The sequence below is a fragment of the Heliangelus exortis genome, chromosome 21 (assembly GCF_036169615.1).
Source record: "Heliangelus exortis chromosome 21, bHelExo1.hap1, whole genome shotgun sequence".
NCBI lineage: Eukaryota > Metazoa > Chordata > Aves > Apodiformes > Trochilidae > Heliangelus > Heliangelus exortis.
The window spans coordinates 701,488-720,634 of record NC_092442.1 but is presented as its reverse complement, the minus strand read 5'-3'; the positions used below and the strand labels follow the sequence as shown (position 1 = coordinate 720,634).

General features: G+C 52.3%; 1 protein-coding gene across 5 annotated transcripts; it reads left to right on the top strand.

Annotated features, from left to right (window-relative positions):
* The first annotated feature begins 457 nt into the window (after positions 1 to 457).
* MKS1 (MKS transition zone complex subunit 1) lies at positions 458 to 12,526 on the top strand. 5 transcript variants are annotated; one of them, XR_011730142.1, is made up of 18 exons: positions 458 to 586; positions 696 to 808; positions 874 to 944; positions 1,945 to 2,100; positions 2,520 to 2,617; positions 2,819 to 2,947; positions 3,256 to 3,360; positions 3,969 to 4,077; positions 4,574 to 4,630; positions 5,470 to 5,512; positions 6,038 to 6,100; positions 6,842 to 6,912; positions 7,713 to 7,782; positions 8,996 to 9,103; positions 9,618 to 9,751; positions 10,434 to 10,530; positions 10,599 to 10,696; positions 11,203 to 12,526. XR_011730142.1 is itself a non-coding variant. In XM_071765359.1 (18 exons), the coding sequence occupies exons 1-18, from the start codon at positions 507 to 509 to the stop codon at positions 11,307 to 11,309; spliced, it is 1,695 nt and encodes a 564-aa protein (XP_071621460.1). In that variant the 5' UTR covers positions 458 to 506; the 3' UTR covers positions 11,310 to 12,526. The 5 variants fall into 5 exon arrangements, 4 of the variants coding, with proteins under 4 accessions (XP_071621460.1, XP_071621459.1, XP_071621461.1 ...); XM_071765359.1 differs by having other exon boundaries at positions 10,434 to 10,516; XM_071765358.1 differs by having other exon boundaries at positions 10,434 to 10,696.
* Positions 12,527 to 19,147: the final 6,621 nt, after the last annotated feature.

Sequence of the window (19,147 nt, the reverse complement as noted above, 5' to 3'; positions counted from 1 at the left end):
TCCAGGGATGGAGTCCCCTCCCCGCCCCTCTGGGCACCCCGTTCCCCGGCAGCCAATTGTCCAAATCTTGGGGAAGGGGCAGGGAATGACCCAGGGAAAGGCGCTCGGCTCCTCACAGGTTTTGTCCTGGAGCTCCGTGCCGGGGCCCCGCAGCGCGTGTGTCCCCCCCTCAGCACGGACACGGGGCTGCGGGGCTCACACCGCGGGTGAGCGGAGTGCCGTGCGAGCGCGGAGACCGCGGGCACGCACCGGTGGCGGGATGCGGGGCGGGATCCCCCCGCACGCAGAGATCTCGGCGGCCCCGCGTGGGAGGGGGGAACGGGTGGGGTGCGGGAGATGCGGGGAGGGTGCGGGGGGAGGTGCGGGAGGGCGCGGGGCGGGGCGGGCGGGACGGCTCCCGGGGGCCACGGACACGCGCGGGGGAGAAGCGCGGGCGGGGCGGGGCCCTCCGGCCGCGTGGGGGCGCTGTGCCGCGCCGTCTCCATGGTGAGGCGCGAATCGCGGCCATGGCGGAGCCGCTTTGGGCCGCGGGCGCTGCCGGCGCCGTTTATCGCTCCCGCGATCCCGTCCGCAACCTCCGCCTCCGGTGAGCGCTCGGACCGGGCCCCGGCATTGCCCCGGTACTTCCCCGGCATTGTCCCGGCACGGCCCCAGTACTGTCCCGGACCGCCGTGACCCTTCCTCCTCCCACACAGGGTCCGCATCCAGCGGGTCACCTCGGCCGGGCCCCTGCTGCCGGAGGCTCCGCCAGCGCTGTCCGGCCCGGGAGGCCCCGAGGCGCTGGCTCTGGCAGAGCAACCGCAGAAGGGTACGTGGGGAGCCCGGGGGGAGCGGGGGCAGCGGCGCCGGGGGTGACCGGAGGCTCTCCCGCAGGTGCCCGGCAGCCCCCGGACGAGGAGGAGGAGGAGGCAGAGGTGGGGTGGCAGGAGAAGCTCTTCAGCCAGGTGGGTGCGGGCCGGGGTGAACCCCAGAAACCTTGGGGTTTCTGTCCCCCTAAGGAGCCCTCCTGCCGCGCTTCCCTGTAGGGTCTCCTGCTCCCGGGTGAGATGCTCGGCCCGAGCCCCTCCCGGGGGTGGGTGCTGCCGGCGTGGTGCTGCAGCCCTGTCTGAGTTCGGGGTGTTTCAATGGCACTGAACTGCAGGGAGTCCAACAGGGCCAAGTGCAAGGTCCTGCACTTGAATGGGAGCAGTCCCAAGACTGGGTGGTGAATGGATGGAGAGCAACCCTAAGAGGAGAAGGACTTGGGGGTGTTGGGTGATGAGAACCTCAACCCTGAGCCCAGAAACCCCCCTGTCCTGGGCTGCATCCCCAGCAGTGTCAGCAGCAGGGCATTGTCCCCTTCTGCTCTGCTCTGGGGAGACCCCGTGGGGTAAAGCTGGGTCCAGATCTGGCGTCCCCAACACCAGAAGGACACGGAGCTGTTGGAACAAGTCCAGAGAGGATGTTGGCTTAGGACTGGAGCAGCTCTGGAGCCAGGGGGAGGGAGTTGGGGGTGTTCAGCCTGGAGAAGAGAAGGCTGCAATGGGGAGACCTTAGAGCACCTTCCAGTGCCTGAAGGGGCTCCAGGAAAGCTGGGGAGGGACTGGGGACAAGGGCCTGGAGGGATGGGTTTTGAACTGGAAGAGGGGAGACTGAGAGGAGATGTTAGGAAAAAATACTTCAGTGTGAGGGTGCTGATCCCCTGTCCCAGGTTTCCCAGAGAAGCTGTGGCTGCCCCATCCCTGGCAGTGTTGAAGGTTGGATGGGGCTTGGAGCACCCTGGGCTGGGGGAGGGGTCCCTGACCATGGCAGGGGTGGCACTGGGTGAGCTTTAAGGCCCCAAGTGAAATCCATCTGTGGTTCCCAAGGGATCTTGTCTGTCTGTGTGGTGGCTTTGGAAATCTCAGGTGTGTCTCTGAGTGCCAGTGAGAGGCAGCTCCTGTGTTTGATCTGTGGTGCTCTCAGTTTGAGGTGGATCTTTACCAGAAGCAGTCAGCCTGCCAGACCCCACTGGAGCGTCAGTACCAGGAGGAGATCAGGAGGCTGGGGAGGGCCGGGGGCCGACAGAACCGCCGCATCTTCACCTACACTGACCACGACAGATTCACCAACCTGGAGGAGGTACCAGCCCTCAGGCACACGCAGTCTGTGCTGCACTGCCTGTCAAAGCCACCAGGACTAAAGGGGAGGGAGCACTGCCCAGTTCCTGGCCATGCAGAAGCCCAGCTCCCGGGTATGCAGGAGGACACAGTGCAGAGCTGGCTCAGCTCGTGCCCCAGGCTGGGATGAGATCTCCCTGCTTTGGAACCAGGGGCAGTGACAGCCTGCAGGGGCTTGGCTTCAGTGTCACTCTGTAGGTAACTTCCTGGGTGAAGCTGAGCTGTACTTTGCCAAGAGCACAGCAAGTGAAATCCACAGTCTTGCAGCAGTTTGTGCATGTGTGTGTGTGTCTGGAAGGGTTCTCTCTTCAAGAGTGGACCTGTATTTGGGAAAGCTGTCCTGTTGAAGTGATCTGCTTCCCAGCTGTTTCTCTCTTGCAGCACTGTCAGAAGGTAACAGACTCAGAGCAGGAGGTGCCATCCTACCTGGCAGAGAGGATGGCCAATGTCAGGAGGAGAAGACAAGACCGTAGGCCCATGTGAGTGCAGAATGGTGCCTGGAGGTTGTAATGCAGGTGTCCTGGTGCTGCTGCCCCAGCTGCAGAGCAGCCTGGTGTGTGGAATTGGGTGGCTTGAGTTGTGTCCCATGTGGGACTCCTCAGTTTGACTTCTGGTGGTGGGGGGTTTGGTGCTGCCTGTGCTGGGCTGAGCTGTGACTTGTGCTGTTCTGTTGTTGACAGAGAAGCAAGTTCTCTGAAGTCAAAAGTCATCACCTGGGAACCCTCAGAGGAATTTATAAAGAACAACCATGTGATTAACACTCCTGTCCAGACCATGTACATCATGGGGGATCTGGGACCCTATGGGAAGTAAGTAAAATCCCTCATTTCCGCAGAGGAAACCCATCTTCCCTCCTCACTCAACTCTCCTGTTTCTTTCATTAGTTAAGAGGAGAGAATTCCAAGAGCTCAGTAACTCAGGCCTGCTATGTCTTTCTGCCTCTTTCCTCAGTTGGGAGGTAACTGGGTGTATCCCTCCTAAAGGCTCCTTACACTAATGTCAGAATGTATGGGTGTGCTCCTTCCCTTCTCTACCCCCACGTGTGCCTTTACCTCTGCTGTTCCAGAGCAAGAGAGTGTCCATATCCTCCACGTGGGCTCTCTTGCTGTCTTCCTAGGCTTGGTCACAGGGAGTATGAACATGTTCTTTGCACAATCAAGGTGGATGGCAATGGGGTGATCACAGTGAAGCCTGACTTCACTGGCACCAAAGAAGCTTACAGGTGAGTGGGGCAGTGCTGGTGCCTCTGTGGGACTGTCACAGAGGGCTGTGTGACTGTGCTTTGGGACTGTCACAGAGGGCTGAAGTGCTTCTGTCCTGGGCACCTTTAAGGCCTGACTTCAATTGAGGGCTATTAATTAATTTTATTCCAGAGATTCATAAGACAAATTATTGTGTACCTGTGCTCACTGTCACTGTGTGTGTGTTGTGTGGGGCTTTGGTGGCAGTCCCTGGGGTTACAGGTTCTGCTGGGCACGAGGGAGTCTCCTTTCTGAGTCCTTGGGGCACCTGGAGGGGAGGGGTGGGTGGGCAGTGCCTGCCCAGAGCTGGGGGCTGCTGCATGTGGAGGGCACAGATGGTGCTATTGCTGCCTGTGCCTCATCTCTGTGAAATGCCCAGGGGGTCCTTGGAAATACTTGAAAACCACACCCATGAGGCACTTCAGGACATGCTCTGGTGGCTGATACAGATATTGATTTTTGTATTTTATCTGGGGGGGGGGGATGTTGACAGTTGGATGTGGTGATCTTAGAAGTCTTTTCCAGCTGTGACAATTCTGTGTTTCTGTGAAATGGAGGAGTTTTCCCTGTGTGTTTTGGGGCTCTGCAGGATCAAGCTGGAAGGAGAGAAGCCAGAGGTGTGGAAATACACCATTGAGAATGTGTCTGCCCCAGTGCAGCCAGAGGAGGAGGAACGTGAGCAGTGTCTGTTCAGAGATGTAAGGACCAACCCCCACTCTTCCTGTGGAGCAGTTCTGATTTGACAGAGGGAGCTCAGACCCTCTTGGGGATTTAATTGTTAGTGCTGTAGACACCTAAAGTTGTCAAAATGAATGTCACTGGCAGTGAGCCTCATCATACCCAATAACTTGAGAACTCCAACAAATACTCCTGACTGCTTTATGCCTTACTTTAGGTACAGGCATTGTCCAGTACCAGATCTGGTTTTTCAAAGCTGCTTTTTCCCTTAGATTGCTCTTTTCTCTGGTCTGCTCTGAAGCTGAAGTTCAGTGCAGTGTCAGCCTTGATGCATCTTTGTTCTATTACATTCATATATTCCCTATAACTGCAATAACAATTAAACCCCCGTGTATGCTGAGCCTGTCAACAACTTACATTTGGTTTCAGTTCTATTTTTTTTCTTGTTTTTGTAAAAATTAACAACATACATCATCACAACACACTTTTTCTAATCTCCTTGGTCTGTGTTTTCAGCTTTACAGTCGGCACAAGGAATATCTCAGTGGTCTTGTAGGCTCAGAATTTGAAACTGTGAGTATCCTAACCTGAGTCCTGCTGCCTTGGGAGGCTCTTGACCTGCCTGGCATGGCTGCTGTTGGGACCACAGTTTTCAGACTGTTTTGTCCTCAAGGGTTGGCAGCTTTTACCCTAAAGTTTCCAACAGAACTGACACACAGGGGACAGGCTGCAGTGGGCCCATCCTGTGTCTGAGGGACCAGCAGCAGAGCATGCTGAGCACTGCAGTCTCTGGGAGGCTGCATGTCTTAGCTGAAGGTCTGTGACTATAAATAAGACTTTAGGAAGAGTGGAGGGCTTATGTCTTTTGGGATAATCATTGCTGTTAACTTCTTGAATGTCAGACACATCTATGTGCCACTTTAGTAAACAGTCCTTCCCACTCCCAAACTCGTGCAGTTTCCCTTCTCACTCACTTTTCTGCTCAGATCTTGTTGGCCAAGTTTGCTGTACTTCACTAGAGCATCTTGGCTCTTTCTGTGCTGCTTCCTCCACTCCCCCCACCTTAGTCAAGTGCAGGAAGACTCTGAGAAACAGGACTATGGTTTCTGCAAGTGGCTGTATTGTATATGATCTTGGAAGCCTGTAAGAGAACTATTTACAGAGCAGTAAGGTCCTGCAGACGAGGAATGTGGTCTCTCAGCAGCCCCTCTCTCCAGAGGGAGAGGGTGGAGTTCCCCTCCAGAGGGACTGCTCAGTTCTGGGAAGTGATGTGGGAAGATGTGGCTCCTACCTGAGCAAATCGTTTATGTACAAATGTCTGTGAAATGTCTGTGTTAGACACTGTCAGGAGGGGATTCTGTGAGGCCCCACCAGAGGTCACTGAGCTTTCCTTTGTCTGCTCCTCCTTACAGACTCTCCCTGGTACTCTGAGACTTTTTGTGAATGGGGAAATAGGTGAGTCCTTGTTCTGACCAGTAACTGCAGGGGCAAACCTGGGGCTGCTGGGATGGCTGAGGCTGTGAAGGGTCCAGGGATTCTTGGATCAAAAGCTGGTCCAGAGTAGGTGATTTTCTCCCTGGAGTTCTTTTCTTCCTCCTACTCCTCCCCTATTTTTGCAGTCTGACTCCTTGGCTGGCATTTACAGCCTGGAGGTTACAAATGCTGCAGCTGCTCTAGGAAGACACAGATCTGGAGAAATGAGAGCACATTGGGAAGTTACTTGTGATTATAGCAAAGAAAGCAAATTAAATGTGTGACCTCCATAACCTGGTCACTGATATGGAGATAGGATGAGTCTACAGAAGGAATCTGCTCTGAGGGTCATGTTCTGTTGCTTTGAATACCTTGGCTTTCTCCAGCTTCCAGCAGTAACTGGTTGTGTCCCTGAGGTTATTGGTGTTGGCTCTCTCAAAAGCCTGCAGTGAGTGCTGGAGGAGTTTGTGTGGAAGTGAGCAGCTGAAGTTCTTTTTCTCTTCTCAGTTTCAGCCCAAGGCTATGAGTATGACAACCTCTATGTTCATTTCTTCCTGGAGCTGCCTGACCGTACGTATTCCCATCCCCAGCCTTGTCACAGCAGGTTTGGGAATGAAGCAAATTTTGGCTGGTCCATTAGGTCAGCTCTGCTGAAAGTCAGTAAAAGTGAGGGTGGGGGCTGAGATCTAGACAGAGATCTTCAGAGCTAAAAATGCAGGACTCATTGTTTGAACTGAACTCATGGCTGGGAGAAGGTGGCATCTTCTTGTGTCCATTGGCTCCTTCACCAGCCCAGCAGCCTGCCCAAAGTTCATTCCTTATACAGTGGAGAGCAGCTTTCCTGTCTTCTTCATCTCAGCAGTGCCCTTGTCTGATGACAGTGCTCACCATCAGGTTCTCATGGTTTGTGCTGACACAAACATTGTAGATTTTGACAGCTAAATAAGCTTCCCAGCACTTGCGTGCACATCCTGCTGCATGTTTAATTCCCCTGAAGCTGTGTCTCTGCCTCTTGGCTTCCCTCCCTGGTTATATCCTGACATTTGTCATAGACTTAGCTACTTTATGTGTAGAAGGTTCTACTTTTATCTTGAGATGGAGTTGGTGCTTTTTATTGACAGCTCAGTGCATTTTGGGGAGCAGCCATTGCCTGGAAGAGGACTGGGTGGGACACATCTAGGGAGAATCAGTGTGGGTGGTGTAATCTTACCCCAGTCACCTGGGACTGACAGATCTGCTTTGAGCTCTGGTTTGAGGGTCCTCCCTCCCACCCAAAGCATTCACCACTCTGCTCACCTTCTCTTCTCCCAGAGTGGTCAAGCCCTGCCTCCCAGCAGCTATCAGGAGTGACACAGACCTGTGCCACCAAGACAGTGGGCTGGGTAAGGACTCTCTGAGGCTTGCAGAGTGCTGTGAACAGGCATGGAATGTGTGTAACAAACTGCAGACATGTTCAGCAAAGGTCCTGTCTTGAGAGCTCCTTTCAAGGGCAGAGCATGTTTGGGATTCTCCTCATTCTGGCTGTACATGCCATTTTTCAGAGTGCCACTGTGTCCTAATAAAGTGAGACTGAATAAAACTGCTTCAGAGCAGTTTCTGGAACCTCACTTTTTTTCCTCCTTCTGGCTGATTATTGCCTTTGGAGCTTTGCTTTTTGTGTTCTCAGATGCTCAGTTAACAAAATGTTGTTCTGGTTTGCCTGGGGCAGCAATGGACACAGTCTCTAAATTGATTTCTCAAAACAAACCCTCCTTCTATCTGGGAGCTTGGTTCTGTTACTGTCTCCAGCTTTGTAGGACAGAATTTGAATTTTATCAGGTTTTTGGTGACTTTATGTCAGCTAGTTTGCATATTACAAAAATAATTACTGTACAACATTTGTGTAATGTCACTGTATCTATTTGGCTTTTGTAAGGATCGTGGTAGTGGGGTAGTTATGCAACCAGCTGAATTATCAGTTGAGATGTTTTACTCTTTTTCCTTTTTCATTATTTTTAGTGGCCAATTCCATCAACATGGCACCTGGGGGCATGTGCAGGTCAATCCTGCAGTGAGGTGTTTGTTAGTGGGATGTGATTGATTATGTTAAGATGTTGTTACCTGTTTTCCCTTAGTTCTTTTTTTCCCTGCAGTGACTGATGAATTCACTAGGGATCTGATCTCTGTCCTCTTCCTTTTCTAGGATCAGGTGGCACACTTCTGCTACCCCTTCACTTTGGAGATGTTTTTCACCCAAGGAGATGAATCAGAAGGTGTGGTTCCTTCTTGCTCTGGAGTGTGTAGCTCTGCATTCCTTTGCTCACAGTGCAGGCATCGTGCTGTCAGGCTCAGTGCTGCCACTCAGCAAGAGGAAAGGACACATTTAGACAAAGGGAAATGTTGCTCCTTCAGCAAATGTCCCCCCTGTCACCACACAGCCTCAGGACACATCCTGTATTTGCCCTGCCCAGCAATGCATTAGCACTGGTGGTTGTGTGGTGGAGTCCCCAGCCCTGAAGGGATTTTGAAGCTGTGGAGATGTGGTGCTGAGGGACATGGGGTTAGTGGTGGCCTTGGCAGTGCTGGGTTGGATCTCGTGATCTTAAGGATCTTTGCCAACCAACACAATTCTGTGATTCATTGGTGTTGCTCTGCTTCCAGGCTTTATCCAGTTGCAAAACTGCTTGGATCTCAGCTTGTCTGTCTGCAAATGCCTGGTGTGCTGTGTTGTCATGTCTGGTGCTCTGCACAGAGCCAGAAAGAACAGGCAGCTTTTTTGTACACAACAAAAACTCTGCTGAGTCTTATGTGTGTAGACACGCTCAGTGACCTGTATAATCTTTGTATAGTTCATGTCACTTTGGAACTTCCAGCTCTGTTTTAAGCTGGGCTTCTCTGCTGCCTGTTCCTGCTGCTTCACCACACTGCTGCTGCTCCTCACCATCACCACTGCTCTTTGGATTGCAGTTGCTAGGGGCAGCTATGTGACATGCCTTGCTGTTTAAATCTAGCATCCATGTTGGATTTGGGTATTCAGCCAACTTTAATGAATTTTCCGCCTAGAATAAATACAATTCATTTGTTTCACTGTGAAAAAAAAAAAAAAAAAAAGAAATGCTTGGAAACCCGTAGGAGAATCCGAGTTAATAATCCCCCAATAGTATAGGTAAGGTCAGAGGTGAAAAGGTTCCTCTTCTTATTCACAAAAGTGCTTCTCTGCTCCATTATAATTAAGAACCAGTTTGCACTTGCTGTCAAAACAAAGAACCTTCCCATATGTTTAACATCTTGTCAATAATTCTGTTTCCATCCTCAAATCTCAGGGTTTTCCTCTTGCTGGGGTAAATAATCACCTGTACCTCTAGGTTAGTCACTGTAGGAGAAGCACAGAAAGGAATTCATTCCTACCAGCAGAGCTGGGTGTTTAGCTTTTTTTTTTTTTGATAGTCTCCCTCACAAAGTTGTGATGTGCTTCCCTTCTTGCAGACAGTCTGCCACAGTGGCCTGTTCTCTACTTCGAGGTCCTTTCCCTGGATTTCTGGCAGAGGTATCGTGTTGAAGGGTATGGTTCCTTGGTGCTGCCAGCATCTCCAGGTAAAACATCCTGAGGGCATGATTTTAGTTGTCTGGGAGGATGGGTTGAATGGTTTCAGCTCGAAGGCTGAATCCTTTGGCTACTGAAGGGGATATTTAGCTCTCTGTGGAGCAGCAAGGAAGGATTTGGTGCATCCTGCACCATTCTGCCTTGTTGAGGTGCATCGTGGTGCTGTCCTTGCTCCTTTGGCAGTTCCATCAGAAAACCTCATGTGATAAGGCCCTGAGGGGATGCTACACATCCAGCTTTCTTATAGCAGTAGCCACCTCTGCCTCACATGGGATCTGAGGGTCAGAGCTATCCTGTGACACATGTAGTGAGGAGATGCTGCTGCTGGGCAGAGGGTACTGTGTGGGGTGACTCACTGGGAGGTGTTACAGAGACCCCGTGCTGTGTTTCCATTTGCAGCCTGCTGGGGTTTGGGTCAGCAGGTATCCATCTGCCATGCTGTCCTCTGCCTCTCTGAATAGATTCTTGGTGTAGCTGCTGAGATGTCCTCTTGTCCTGGGTCAGGTCTCCACGTGCTCACCATCCCTACCTGGCGCCCCGTGGAGCTGGGCACAGTCGCTGAGCTGAGGAGATTTTTCATCGGGGGTTCTCCTGAGCTGGAGGACATAACCTATGCCAGGATACCATCAACCTTCAAGGTGGGCTCAGCTCCAGGGCTTTGCTCTTGCTGGGAGACAGGAGATGGCACTCTCAGCTTCAGATGTCTGTGCAAAACCTGGACTAGATTTGAACAAGGATGGTGGTCCTGTCCTTCTGACGAAAGAAATGTCTTCTGACTTGGGGAGCATGGAAAGAGGAATAGGCAAACTCTGAGGCAGAGCTCTCTGCTTCCTGAGGTCTGTGAAACTTGGAGGGGTGGGTGGACCGAAGCCTTGATAAGACAAAGCTTCCTCTGCTTGTCCTGTCCCTGACCAGAAAGTGTCACATTGGGTTTTGTTGCCAGCTATAGACTTTTTTCTTTGTTTCTGGGAGGAATCTGGGCTGTACTGTGCCCAGAACAGTTTCCTGAAGCAAGCAGTCGATGAGGAAGGCAAAAAATTTGTATTCTTAAAAAAGCTGGAGTGGTGTTTGCTGGGGTAAGGAGCAAGCAGCAGCTCTGTGTGTGAATGAGCCCTGACACAGTTACTGCACCCTCAGTTGCTGGTGCTGAGGTCCTGTCCTGGGCAGTGCCTGGAGCCTCCTGCCCTTCTGACCTCACTTGCTTTGTGCAGTGGGGCAGGGGGAGGCTGTGCCCCAGGATTGGGTGTGCACAGGCGTGGGGCAGCCTGGTGCAGCAGGTCCTGGCTGGAGTCCTCCATCCAGCTCCTGCTCTCTGTGCAGGGAGAGCGTCTGAGCCGCTTCGGATTTCGCACCCAGACAACGGGGAGCGTCAGGTTCCGGCTGTACTGCCTGCAGCAGTCCAAGTGTGTGCAGCAGAGTGAGTACCAGTTCTCTCTTTTGTGCTGTGTTTTGACAGCCCTGACCTCCTGCTGTATTTCTGTGCAGAGCCTTTCTGGAAACCAGTGCCCTGAGGCAGCGCATGCAGAGCGTACTGGACCGGCTTGGAGGCTTCAGTCAGCAGAGCTCTGTCTACAATGTTTTGGGTAGGGCTTTCTCTGTTGTTCTCCTTGGCAAGACTTTGACTCGCTTTTTCAACCTTTTTTACAGAGTGAGCAGGGTATTTTAGGAGAATCCATTACTGTGGGGATAATTTCCACCCCTCTGTGAAGCTCTCTGAGTCCATAGCAAGGGGTTAAATGTTCTGATCTGAGGTGGAAACTTCAGGAGTCAGCAGGCAGGAGGGGATAACCACTCTGTGAGAGCAGAGCTGGGGCTGGGCTGCCCAGGCTGGCCCTCAGCATAGACTGTGGCATGATGCACAGGCTCTGTCTCTGATGCACAGGCTCTGTCTCTGATTCCATTAAGCAAAAGGAAAGACAGTGCTAGAAATAAGTGAAGAGAGCAGCAAGGACCGAGTGCTTTGTTGGTGGAACTTAGTAGCAGAAAGTGCAACTCCTGCTCCAGGAGGGATGATGTTCACTGGACAGGCTCCTCCCTTCCCTGGGGCTGTCTGATGCATTCTGGCTTGCTGTCACCTGCTCTGTTGTAGAGGCTTTCCAGAGGGCCCGGCGCAGGATGCAGGAAGCACGTGAGAGCCTTCCCAAAGACCTCATCAGCCCCTCTGCCTCCACCATGCATCAGTCCCAGGAACCCTGATCAACCACCTCCCCTCAGCATCTGCTCCCCAGCACCAGCTCCTCTTAGCAGGAGTCACAGTCCTGAGACTTAAATACTGATGTGGGGACCTGTGAGCCCTCTAGCACCTTTTCAGGAGCTGAATAGGGAATTATTACTAGAGAAATGTTAAGTCTGCATGACTTGGTAAATTTAGGTTTCTTCTTAAAGAAGAGAGTGATGTGGAAAGAGTGAATTCTGTTTGTGTTTTCATGAAATGAGTAGATGACTTCTTGAGCAGTGCTGATGGTTGTTGTTAGCATTTGTAGCTGCCAGTCAATAGTAAAATGAACACGTCCACTTGTGCCTTAAAGTTGATTCCTAGAGAGAGAGCTCTCTGGGCACATGTAATGTTTGAAATCAAAGCAAAGGGATGGTGCTTGGCAGATGGATAACTGGAGAAAAGGGTTACGTTCTCTCTTCTGCTGTTTGCACCCATAACATTCCTGGCTCTGCCAGGAGGAGCAGGAGGATTCGTTGTCCAGGAGCACAGCTGGGAGCATGAGTTCTTCTTAGTTTGTAGCAGAACTTTGGCTGGGGCTGAATGGTTTGGAGACAATGAGAGCAGATTATAACATTTGCACAGCAGCTGAACTTTGGACTTTTCACGCTGCTCATAGGAGTTGTGGTTCATTGTTCTGGATGCACTGATTCCTTCCTGTACCTCCTTTTTACACAGTTTCTTCTGCTTTTTTCTCAGAGTTTTTCTTCCCCTGTTTTTGTTCCAATCCTTAGTTCCCAGGAGTGAGGCTTCCTGCAGGCTGACTGGGCTCTGTTGATTTATTTGTGCATGAGCCATGTTCCCACGTGCTCTTTCCCTCTGCTCCCAGCACAAGGGATAGGAAGAAAAATCTTAGGCTGAGATGATGCAGGTCTGAATGTGTAAAGTTAGAACTCCTGGGCAGGGTATGGAATAGGAGCTGGCTTTCCTGATTTTGCTCTGCACCTTCCTCTTTCACAGCAAAGGTGAGCTTTTCAGCTGTGTGTGATTGTTACAGCATCCCCCTCTTCCCTGATGCTCCATTGTCTTCCTCACTCTCTCGCTCACAAAATGTAAGGACATTTTAATCTTGTCTCAGCCTTCACTGGGAAAACCAAAGCTCCTGGGTTGCTTCCTCCTTGACCTTGTTACAATTCCGAGATCTGTTTGGCAGCTTGAATGTACCTGAGAATTTCAATAATAAAAGGATTTTTGCTCACCTTCTTCGCCTGCTCTTTGGGATGGAAGGGGCTGCCAGCACGTGTTAGGCAGCCTGGGCTGTTGGGCAGAGCACAGTGTCCTTGGCCTGGAGCTGGATGATGTGTCCTGGGTGTGAGTCAGGTCTGCTCTCTGGGTTTTGACGTGTGCCCGGTTCCGCAGTCCCGGGGTTGAGGTGTGTGTGCTGTCAACATCTTTAATGACACAGTCACGTTTCCCAGAGCCTGAACCACTCGGTGCCCGGGATGAGAAGCGTGCAGGGATTATGTAGCCCTCACTATCTCTTTTTTTAATCATAATTCACGTCATGGCCCTGTGTGTTTATTGCATGCAGGCTGAGCAGTGATGCATTTCCCTCTGGGTGGTTCTGTTGCGCTCAGAGCTGAAGAGCAGAGATCTGGAGCTTTTTCAGGACTGAGTTACAAGGTTAAGAGAATATTCTCTTTATCAGCAAAGATACAAAGACCACCTTTCTGATTGAGATGATGCTAAGGGCAGATCCTGCTAGAGAGTGGACTCTTGTGATTCAAGGGTCAGGTTCCTTCCTGGTGCTGGTTGCTCAGCACGTTTGCCTGGCAGGATTTGGGGTATCGAGAGTTAAGGTTGCACAGAGATGCAGTAAGGTTTACATAATGGTACTGGCTTTGCCTGTTAACATTTTGAATGGTGTAAAATCTCACAGAAATTTACAGGAGCAAAATTCAAAAACTGAAAAAGCATAACACAGCAGCCATTCTTCCAAAGGCAGACACTGGTAGCAGTTTTTCACCACATACCTGCTGCCTCCTGAGCCTGGCAGAACAAAATGGTGGTCACAGAAGATGTTCTGGAGAAAACCTTCAGCAAAAGCTCTCTGAATTTGCCCCTTTACAATTTAAAGTAGCAAATTTCCATACACGTGTATGAAAATGTCACTGGTCTTTTAATCTAAAGTGGCATTTGGTGCAGAGCTCGTGCTCCAGGCTTGACAAGGAGTCTGGAATGGGGGTCAGGCATCTGCCAGGTGTGCTGGGATGGAACAGGAGGTGGCCCTTGGGGACAAGTGGAGGGGGAGGCCAGCGGTGTCCCTGGAGCCCTGAGGATTTCCCGAGGGCAGCAGTGTCCCCTCTCTGCTCTGAAGAGAGGGTCCTGCAGTGAACCTTGGCAGGAGGAAGGAGGGGAAGGGACAGAGTGTGAGCAGCTGTGGGACAGGGGGCTGGGGGTGGTGGGACAAGGGGCTGGGGTGGTGTGAGCTGCAGAGGGGATGGAGGAGCTGGCAGCAGGGTGGGCAGTGCTGCTGCAGGCTCCTGGGAGGACCCAGGGATCTGAGCTGTCCCTGTGCATCCCCAGCAGCCCCCCTGTGTCAGCTGCAGCAATGGGGATGGTTTCAGCTTTATCTGCTGCTGCTTTCAGGCTGGATAGAGCTGGGAATTTGGGTTTTTTTGAGCAGGTAACTGACTGAGGCTGAATCCAGCAGCCTCACCAATGATGTGGTCTGCATGGGGCAGAAGCCAGCTGAGAGTCCCAAGGAGCCTTCTGAGCATCTCATTAAATAAACTCTGCAAACAAAGGGTAATTGCAGAAGTGTTGGCTCTGAGGCTGAAAAGGCTGTTGGCAGTTGGCAGGGCTTGCAGGATGCAAATCAGCAGCCATTAGAAATTCCAGTGGAAATGAAACAGAAAAAGAAAACGTGGAAATGAGTCATTGACCTGATTGGGGGAACAGCTTTCCACCAAAGAAGTCAGACCCCAGGAAGGGGTTTTGCTCTCAACTGAGGAAGATTTTAGGCTGTGCTAACTTCACACTGTGTTCTTGCCAGCAGACAGACAACTCCTTGGCTCAGCTTCAGCCCTGGCCACTGCTTGTGAAGAAGCAGGGACAGAGCCCTCAGCTCCTGATGGGACTGGGAGGGACAGGAGGTGTTTGGGATGGCTCCTTGGAGAAGGAGCTGCAGCAGTTGTGTCCTACAGAGATGAACCTTGGCTCTGTGTGGTGTCTGGGGAGGGAGAGGTGTGTTTTATCTGTGCTGTGGGGTTTAAGTGATCATTTGAAACAGCTACCGGAGGCTGTTTGAGGGCTCAGTGTATTTTATATGGATCCACTGGCTCAGAGTTTTGGTGGAAGGTCCCTGCAGGCCCTCTCCTGGCAGGGAATGCAAGCAATGGGCCGGTTGCCTTTCACCCTCCCTCACCTGCCTTTTTATTATGCTTATTGTCTTCTCGAGCTGTTCTCAAAGCTAATGTCAATATTCCAATGCAAGGCAGAGTACAGCTGACCCAAGTGAAATGACACTTCATTGAATCAGTCAACAAAAAAGTGTCTGTGTGCCCTATTTCCTGCATGGAAGTCATTGGTTTCATTTGATTTAATTTCACTGCTTTGGTCCAGGCAGGTTTTTAAAGTGAACCCTAATGCTGTGTAGACCTGAGGTACTTCCCTTTCAGTCTCATCTGTCTTGACTAAAGTAACACAAATAATCAAAAGGACTGATAGAATCAAACTCCTCTCTTCACAACTTCTTAAAACAATTAAAAAATAAAAAATTAACTTTCAAAACAGTTGGGATGATTTTTGCAATATGTGAAAGAGAAGATGTGTGATTCAAGCTTGTTTCAAGCTTTCCAGATCTGAGAATGAGAGGATTGGCCCTTTGGGCAGGTAGAAAAAGTGAGTTTCCCATGGCTTATCCTGGCCTTGGAGAGCCAGAAAGGGGGAGGTGGAATATCTAGATCTATTCTCCAGCTTTCCTTCAGGTAGCATCACCTTGGTGTTATAAAGCCTGAGAGACATTTGTCCAGCCGATTCCTTACATGAAGCTGGAGACTACAGGTTATCCCCTACAGGGGTTTGGGGGATTTTGTTGCTGCCATTGTCAGTGTCAGGTTGTGCAGGAGCTGAGCAGAGGAGGCCTGAGGAGGAGTGTGTGGGGTTGGTTGGTGTTTCTCTGCAGGGTTACAGTGCCTGGGATATTTTCTTCTTTGCTGCTGCTCAGGAAGGAGATTGAGGTCCTGGAGCGGGTTCAAAGGAGGCAGCTGGGCTGGTGAAAGGATCCAGCACAAGTCCTGTGAGGAAGGGCTGAGGGAGCTGGGGGTGTTGAGGCTGGAGAAGAGGAGGCTCAGGGGAGACCTCATCATTCTCTCCAACTCCCTGAAAGGAGGTTGGAGCCAGGGGGGGGTTGGGCTCTTTTCCCAGGCAACTCTCAGCAAGACAAGAGGGCACAAGAGGTCTCAAGTTGTGCCAGGGGAGGTTTAGGTTGGACATTAGAAAGAATTTCTTTCTGGAGAGGGTGCTCAGGCATTGGAATGGGCTGCCCAGGGAAGGGGTGGATTCTCCATCCCTGGAGATATTTCAAAAGAGCCTGGATGTGGCACTCAGTGCCATGGGCTGGGAACCACAGGGGGAGTGGATCAAGGGTTGGACTTGATGATCCCAGAGGTCCCTTCCAACCCAGCCCATTGTATGATTCTGGGATTCTCCTTGGGAATGCTGTGGTGCTCTCACACAGCTCTGGAGATGGCACTGGGGGTCTGAGAGAGCAGATGAGCTGCAGACCCAAGTGTGTGCCCATTCCTCTTGCTGCTGCTGGCAGCACTCAGCCCAGGCTTCTCACACTTTGTAGTCTGCACTGATTCCACCACAGTTGTGCTCACAAGAGTTTGATTCCCCCCCTCTGCCCCTTTCTCACCTCTCCTCCTCCATCCTTTCTCCCCCTCTTTTCCACTCTGACTCTTTCTTCTTTGTGTATGTGTCACACAGAGCCCTCTCTGCATACAATTGTGTCTTTACTCCTGTCTGGAGTTTAATCTTGGTCATGGTTTGCGTCCTGCTTCCTCTTGGCACCCACCTGGGCTCCTGCCCCTCACTATTGGTAATGGGTTCAAGTTGCACCAGGGGAGGTTCAGATTAGATGCTAGAAAAAAATTCTTCACTGGAAGAGTGGTGAGTGACAGGAGTCACTGTCCCTGGAGGTAATAAAAAAATGGGTAGATGTGGAGCTTCAGGAGATGATTTAGTGGTTAAGGTGGTGTAAGGCTGATGGTTGGACTTGATGACCTTGGACGTCTTTTCCAACCATGATGATTTTATGATTCTATCAGGATAAAAGCTGCTCTGCCCCCTCTGCACCCCGGGACACCTGCCTGGGCCATCCCCAGCCTCAGGGTCCTGGGCTGAGCAGGAACACCCCAGGAGGGTGCAGGCTGTGCAGGGCTTGGGTGGGATGGGTGCTCTGCCAACCTGGGCTGGCCAAAACCACAGCCTGGGGAGGGACACAGGACTTCTACTCCCTGGGCAGGGTGAAAGCAGAGAAGGGTTGGCAAAGCCTCCTCCTGCTGCTCAGACACCTGGGACTGAAGATGATTCCATCTTTTCAAAAGCAATTTTTTAATGTCTGCTGGAGTGATCCCCATTGGCATCATCTCCTCTCCCCTTCCACAGGGAGGGGGAACCTGCAGCTTGTTGGCTGGATCTGCTTGTGATGATGAATGGATGGATGGATGGATGGATGCTCCTTTCCTGGCACTGCTGTTCCCCCCATGGGGTGCTGGGGTGGGGGTCCCTGGGCTGGAGGGGGTGTAGTCAGCCTCAGATGGCTCAGCCCTGCCCTGGGGTCCTGTCTGCTGTACCACAGGACTTGGCCTCTGTTCCTGGCACTGAGTCTCCCTCAGACTGCACACCATGGCTCTGCTCCTTGCCCTCCCTCAGCAGCTTTCCCAGGCTGTTCCCTGACACATCCTCACTCCTGGCAGCTGCTCCAGGATCTCTCTCCCCTGCCTGCAGAGGGAATGGTGCCTGTGGAAGGGCAGCAGTAGCTGCAGGATGTATGAACAACTTCAGGTGGCTTCTGAGCCTCAGCTCATGCAGCCACCAGGTCCCTGGCTGAGCTCTGGGCTTCACCATGCTCACAGTCAGGTCCTGGGGGGGCAAGAGCTCCCTTTTCTCTGTGTTTCTGGTGAGGATGAATTCTGGACCCCCCTGTGCATGTCTGAGTTCTTCCTTCCCTTGGCAGCTGCAGCCCAATCTCTCCTGCAGATCCTCAGGATCAGCAGGATTAATCTCAGATCAGCTGCAAACTTCCCCCTCCTGCACCACTCAGAACACTTTTTGTGATTTTTCCTGTCTAAGTGGAGCGTGTTTGACTCCTTGGGTTTCTGTGCTGCATTTCCAGTTGCTGTCAGCTGCCTGACTCACCTGAAGGCTCATGAGTACATCAAGTCCTGCAGATGCAGGTCCTGGTGAAGTGTGTCTCTTCTTTTTCTTGCAGCCTCTGTTGCCTGCAGAGGGATGAGGAGCACTCTGAGCTCCTGCACCCAGCCCTGGCATCTCCAGGGCTCTTGGGGAGCTGCTCACTCCCAGCCCTGTCCCAGTCCCCAGCACCAGAAGCTGCTGGAGAGGGTTTGCTGGGTGCCTCATCTCAGCTCTGCCCACACAGCAAAGCTGCTGCACCCCTCTGGTGCCCCTTTGAGAGGGGTGGTGGCACCCAGTGCTGCAGGAGGGCCCTGGATGCTGGCAGGGACTGGTGGTCCTTGCTGGAGGTGAGGAGCTAGAGATGGCCCCAGGGATTGGGTGGCAGAGGGGGAAGCTTGCAGGGTGGGAGTGGTGGCTTTGGTGGTGCCCCAGGGAGCTTAGGAGGGGGTGAATTGTTTATTTGGGAGCCTCTTGATGGGACCTACCTAAAATGGATGCTTCAGGTGGAGATGCATGGTCCTGCTTAGTGTCTGGAGGAAGGTGCTGAGCTGTCTTGCTAGCAGGGATCCCAGCTTTGGTGGGACAGGGACAATCTGCCACTGCCAGCTGTCCTCTGCCATCTGCAGCCTGGTGCTGGCACTGGAGATCTGCCCGGAGTGCTGAGCAGTGGCAGTGTGTGTGACAAGTGACATGGAGCTGTGTTGTCACAGCGGTGCCACAAGGGGACAGGTGGGATGAGCTCTTCACCTTCATCAGGGGAAGGATGCTGAGCATGGTGACAGACTAAGGCCTGGGACAGACAGAGCTGGTGTCCTGGCTCGGGTGGGAGAGGAGGATGCAAAGCTGGGTCTGGCAGGGTTTGTCCTTCTCACCTTCCTTGGGTGAGTGTGGAGAGCATGGGGCAGGTGTTCCCATCCAGGGAACAGCCTCTTTCCTCAGCAGGAGGCAGGGAGCAAACCCTCCTGGTGGCCAGTGCAGAGCTGAGCTGCTGCCATGTGGGAGGACACCAGGCATGGGCTTTTCCTTGATGTATTCTGGTGGCTTTCTATGTCCCACCATGGATGACACCATCCTCGGGTGACACAGCTCTGCAGCAGTGAGGCCTCCAGTGCTGGGGGCACAGAGCTGGGGTGGGTACAGGGAGCCCTTCCCATAACAAGGAAGCTCAGCACAAAGATGAGGAGTGGTGCAGCAGAGGGATGGGTCCTGGGCACCTGCACAGCTCTGCCCAACATGAGCTCCACCAGAGAGACCTCTCCATGCATCAGCCCCTGCTCCTGCACACCCAGCTGGGGTGTCCATGCCCATATCAGAGCTCTCCAAAGGCACCAGGGCAGACCCAAGTGACTGTTCCCTGTCTTTGAGTGCCAGGAGCTGCTTTTTTGAGCTGATAAGTGCCTGTGTGTCAAGCACTTCACATCCTGGGGGAGCAGGAGCCCCTTGTCCCACATGGTCC